The sequence below is a fragment of the Urtica dioica genome, chromosome 4, assembly GCF_054948205.1.
Source record: "Urtica dioica subsp. dioica isolate 48M chromosome 4, U.dioica_male_clone48M_v1_H2, whole genome shotgun sequence".
NCBI classification, from domain to species: domain Eukaryota; kingdom Viridiplantae; phylum Streptophyta; class Magnoliopsida; order Rosales; family Urticaceae; genus Urtica; species Urtica dioica.
Window position 1 is genome coordinate 1943938 of NC_142759.1, and position 6000 is coordinate 1949937.

At 31.4% G+C, this 6000-nt stretch overlaps 1 protein-coding gene across 1 annotated transcript; it reads right to left on the bottom strand.

Annotated features, from left to right (window-relative positions):
- Positions 1 to 1087: 1087 nt before the first annotated feature.
- CYCD5;1 (cyclin d5;1) lies at positions 1088 to 3555 on the bottom strand. The gene is made up of 5 exons (XM_089611065.1): positions 2854 to 3555; positions 2671 to 2757; positions 2279 to 2579; positions 2053 to 2192; positions 1088 to 1959 (listed from the first exon to the last, which is right to left on the bottom strand). The coding sequence occupies exons 1-5, from the start codon at positions 3127 to 3129 to the stop codon at positions 1771 to 1773; spliced, it is 993 nt and encodes a 330-aa protein (XP_089467191.1). The 5' UTR covers positions 3130 to 3555; the 3' UTR covers positions 1088 to 1770.
- Between the last annotated feature and the right edge of the window lie 2445 nt (positions 3556 to 6000).

Genomic DNA, 6000 nt, shown 5'->3' on the forward strand with positions numbered 1-6000 from the left:
TATATAATATATATCAAGCCAATCATAAATTTAATACATTTTCTAACATTGCAAAATGGTCAAGGATCTCACTTCTTATTTTTTATTTTATTTATTTATTTGTGGTTAAAATGAAATAATTGACCAGGGAACACTGCAGAGCAGGCCATACACGGCAGATATAAATAGGTGACTGTTTTTGTAATTAAGGAGTTGGCAGCATGGTAATTGCCACTGACTGAAAAATAATGTAGACATTGTGATTGTACTACCATATTTACACATACATACACACATTTACATTACATATATATTTTGACAGACTGGATTTATATGTTGAATGAAATCCCTTGGAAAGGCATGTGGAAGAGTGAAGCTTTCTGACATCAATTTTTTTTTTTGGACCATGAATCTGATTCCCTCTTCAACAACATCCCTTTAACATTTCTTTCACTGTAATTCTAATAAAGAATTTTTTTAACCATTTTTATCTAATTATATATTTTAAGCACGGGTTACAAGAGTATTTCAAGGACTTTTCACGGCTCTAAAAGTCAATGAAACTTATGAATTAAGGCTTGAATTAACACATGATATATTTGATGGGTTTTTTTTTTTTTTTTTTTTATGTCTCCCTAAATGAACTGGGTCCTACTTTCTTCTCAGTCAATGAGAGTGAATGGAAATTTCCTTACATCTATCTAACAATACCAGTGCAAATTCATTGTTGGAAAATACAATCAATTCAACATTTTTGGCATTGCATAAAAGAAATAAAACGTTTATTTTATTTCTAATTTTATTTTTCCCTTTCATTTCAACAGTAACTTAGCTTCACAAAATAAGCTTAGTTTAGAAATCTAGTAGTGGATTTCTGATTCAGAATGACAGAAAGAAAAAATCTTTGTCAAATATCAGTGAAAGGGGTTTAAAACTTGAATGTTGATGAACCCCTTTCAAAGTGAAAAACTTAAACAGTGAAAAGGGAACAACCATTATATATATTAGAAGAAAAGAAATCCACTGAATCAAGAAGAAGAAGAAGAAAAAAGTTGAAGCTCCAACATTCCCAGCAAATCAAAATCATGCATGTCCAACTTTACATACTTTCTTCCGATGGCCCCAAAAAATTCAATACAAGATACATCAAATCAAAGCTCAAACAAATTCTTCATTCCTCATCATCTCAAAGCTAAAAATTCTTCATTTCCACATTAAAAAAAGTTGAGGGGTTTTGTTCTGTTTTTGCAACTGAGATGTATAGGGTAAACATTAACATTCAATAATAAGTAAAAAAAATGTTTCCTTGAGATTAAAAAAAATAAATACCGATAAGAATAAAAGGAATGAAACAAATTGATGCCAAAAGAGAAAAAAGACTAAGAAAAAAATAGTGGATGGTAAAAATAATGTGAATCTTAATGCTACTAAGCACTCAATATAGACAAACAAGTCTTCTCTTCAAGATTGGCCTTTCTTGTGAGCCTTCACTTCAGTAGCTTCTTTTCTCACTTCTTCCTTACTCTTCTACTCTAAAGTTATCTATTTCCCCTTTCTTTTTATTTACACACTTTTTCTCTTTCACTCAATGGAACAATATTTTAAAGAAAAAGGTATTGGAAATTGTAAAACCCCCCCAAAAATCATCATCAAAGTGCAAAAACCACACACAATATTTGGTGGCTTAATCAATAATGAACCTGTAAAATCTAACCAAGAAATCCAATATAAGTACCTATATTTTTTAAGAATAAAAATAAAGAATCTCCCTCTCTTAAATCTCTTTTTTGCCTATGTCCGGCGATTCTTGGCGCGATCGTCGGACTCGTTGAAACTGAGCCTTCTCTTCGCGGCGGAGTTGCTGAGAGGATTCGGAAGCGAGACCATGTTTGAAGAGATTTCCAATTCATGAGGCGGTGTCTTCACTTTTCTCACTCTCTCTATCTCTTTCAAGACATCACAACATGAACACAAATTTTCCTGTAAGAGAAAATATATTAAAAATATGTATTGAGGACTAATCAAAATAGAACAATAATAATGTCAATGAGAGAATAAAGAAAAGAAACTAACAATGTCCTCTGATCCCCAGAATTTAATCACATTGTTCGTCTTGAGCTCGATCGTCTCTCTCGTTAATTCGCCGTCCAAAGAGACTACCAACACAGCGCTCGCCGCAACAATACAGGGACGATATTGGTTCGATTTAGTCTCTACCAAAAACAAACACATTGATAAGTAAATAAAGAAGCAAAAAAATGAAAATTATTTCTTGATGTGAATCTTTTGTGTTCATTACCTCTTGTCATGGCCAAGATGAGTTCCACGGAGTTGGATATTATGAGTTCCTTTGAGATTTCTTCGTTGGCAGCGAATTTGTGGATGAAGTAATTTAGGTAAGAAAACGGAGTCAACGATCCCATTTTCCACTCCAGTTCAGTCAACACCAGTAACTCCATTCTCTGAATCGCCTTGCTCTCGAATAATCCGTAGCCAGAGACTGGGAATTCCGGCAGCATTGGCACGTGGCATTCCTCGATCTTCGCCGCCACTGATAAGCAAGCCACCGATAGTAATCTTATCGCCCAAACCTTCTCACTCTGTTCTTGAGAAAAACAAATCCAATTTAATATCAATTTTTTTTTATCAATAATGTGAAGAACACAGAAGCAAGATTTAGGAAGTACGCACATCGATCGGTCGTTTAGAGAGGAAGCGATCGAAGTATGTGACTGATAGGTAAAGCGTACGGAAGTTGAATCCGAGTCTTACTCTCGTCTGATTCAACAAGAACAAGAAAACGAAGAAATTATATTTTATCATCAAGTCAATTAAGAATGGGTTTTAGGTATAGAGGGATCGATTTCGACGAACATTGAAAATCCAATCTAGCGCGTGCGATTGAGCGGGTTCGAATCTGGTCCGAGCCTCGGATCCGAGTCCGAATCCGAATCCGAAGAACACAGATTCTCTCTTGAACATGTTCTCGACATACTCGTCCTCTTCTTCTTCGGAGACGAAATGCGCTTCTCGTTCTCGATCTTGTTCTTGTTCTTGCTCTTGCTCTCGCTCTCGCTCGTTCAGGCACGAATCGTCCTCATCGCACAAGAGAGACGAAGAGAGCTCGTAATTCGTCTCTGAGTCGTCCATTTCTCTGCCGCACAAATGTCTCTCTCTTCTCTCTAGATTAGACCAGTCTGTAAGTGTGTGTGTATATATATATATGTGTTTCTATGTCTGTTTGGATGAGGAAGGTGATTAAGAGGAACGCGAGAGAAATCAGTGCAATTTTAAGTGGTGATTAGAGGCAAGCGAGACTGTGATTTAGCAAGATTGTAAGAAAGAGAAAGAGAGAGAGAGAGAGAGAGAGAGAGAGAGAGAGAGAGAGAGAGAGAGAAGGAGGGAAAAAGTTGCGGTTTTGGTGCCGCCAAAATAAGCGGATGAGATATATATGGGGGAGTTAATTAGCGGTTATATACATCATGGTGTACGCTATAATGATAAAAATACCACGTATTTTTCTACGTACGTGTGCCTAATTAGTATATCCATTACAAATTTCTTGTTTTTTTTTTCTTTAATCTAAATAGAAGATCAGATTACGGTTTGTCTTTTTTCCTTTTTACATAATTTATTTTCAAACAAATTGTTTTCAATATTAGAAGTTTAGAACTAAAATTGAAACGATCCTAAAAATTATATTAAAGTTTTTTAACTATGTAAGAAAATGTAATTTTTAGAGTTTTTAATCTAGTTCTTTTTTTTAAGTTCCATTTTGAAATATTAGAATATGTATTATAAAAAATGTTGTCCAATTATTAAAATTAATGATTACTAATAGAGAAATGCAATAAACTGATGCGTAGACCAATTGCATATGTATTTTTAACTTAGAATTTACGCGGTAGATTTTTTGTCAAAGTAGGCATAACAAAATATTTTGAATCTCGAAAAAGAAGCCTCAATGTCATAGCAATTCAAGTCAAACTAGATCAGAACATGAAATGGTTCTGGTGATGTGGTTATCATCGTATTAGAAAACGATAGGGGCTGTTTGGTTAACTTTTCCAAAACCGTTTTCTGTTTTCTGATTCTAAATTCTAGAAAACAGTTTTAGAAAATCTGTTTGGTTATAAATTCAGAAAACAGATTTAGAATCATGTTTCTGTTTTCTTTGAAATTTGTTTAGAAAACATAAAACAATGAAAAGTTTTTTTATATTTTATCTCTATACAATTGAATGGAAAACATAACCAAACAACATTTAAAATCTTCTGAAACGTAATTCTAAATCTGTTTTTTAAATTTAAAAATTAGAATCAGAAAACAGAATTTAAAAACAGAAAACGAGTTTAGAAAACTAAACCAAACGGCCCCATAGTGTTTATGAACAGGATAAATGGTCTTAACACCATCGAAGTTATTTAGTTTGTTCTTTGGAATCCGATCTTAGATTACAAATATTTTCCTTCTTCTTTTAAGCCAAAAACGAAAAAATTATGAAATATATAAATAAGAAATATGATGAGTTTTTAATAGTTAATTTGAAACAATAACTAATTTAAAAAAAAAAAAAAAAAAAAAAAAACTTTGTTGACAAGAACTTTAAAATATACTTTATAAATGTAAATGAATCAGAATATATATTTGTATTCTGAAAATTCATGAGTAGATTTAATGGCTACTTAAGATAGAAATAATATAACAAGACAAAAAGATATAACTAGTTATATGGTGAAAAAATGGATATGTCCGTCCATTTAGCAAAAATTTGGAACAAATGTTATTTGTCTGTTTCATCAGTCTATCCATCACATTTTTTTTTTAATCGCTGGACCATTTGATTTTGAGATACAACATTAAAAAAATTAATTATGATCATTTTAAATTTTTTATTTTTTTTTACAGAACCTGGAAATGGATCTACCTATTCCGGAACCGAGTTGTCCATTTCGTGCATCACGTAAAATCAATAAGCATATAGTAATTAGTTCCATATTTTCCCTTTATGAAAATATCTAAACAAAATAAATCCATATAATAGTCGTGCATAAGTTTTCATATAAAATACATCTAAAATGATAATTTGATATGTTTAAAAAATCATTTAAAAGGACTTCAAATAAAAATTAAGTTTATGGACCCTTTTTATATGAGGACGATCGTGGCCTCTCAATTGCTTTCTTAATCACCACTATTAAAAGTACTCGTTGTACAGCAAACAAAATAACGAAATTTCGCAGATCACATTTTAAAAAGACAAACTGGGCATTTGTACACACACACACTAAATCAAATGCTCCATAAAATATATCTCGAAGGAGAAAAAAAATAATATATCAATTATTTACTTCCTAGTATTACTATCACATAAACATTTTTGTTTACAATGTATTGAACTACTTTTTTGGTGTCCCCAGTCTTTGGACAGCTGTAGGATTGTAAGTTTTGTCCCATTTGATTTAGTGTGTTTGTTTTTTTAAACCATTGATTTAGATGGTTCGTAAAAAAATTATAAAGTATTTTTCTAGCGAATCTTATAGATTATTTACTCAATATATTTTTGAGAAATTGCTTAACCTATCGTCATTTGATAAGTTTTTTTTTTCAATATTCTACCAAAAATTTAAAATGACAAAAAATATTAGTAAATCACTTGTATAAATACAATTTTACCCTAAACAATTAATGTAAAAAATTTATGTCAATTGTTGACATATATATCAACAATAAATGTCGATTGTTGACATTTATATCAATAAACAGATAACTCAAAACTCACAGATGTCAACAATAGATGTCAATTGTAGATATCATGTTGAGGGTAAAATTATATTTGTACAAGTGATTTATTAGTGTATTTTGAATCTTTTGGTGAAAAATTGGAAAAAAAAAACTTATCAACTTTAGATAGTTGAGGCAATTTCTCCATATTTTTTTTAAACGGATAGAATATAGAAGGATGGAAAAGGAAATGTTTCGATTATGTTAGACATGCCAGAATAAAAATATACTTGATAT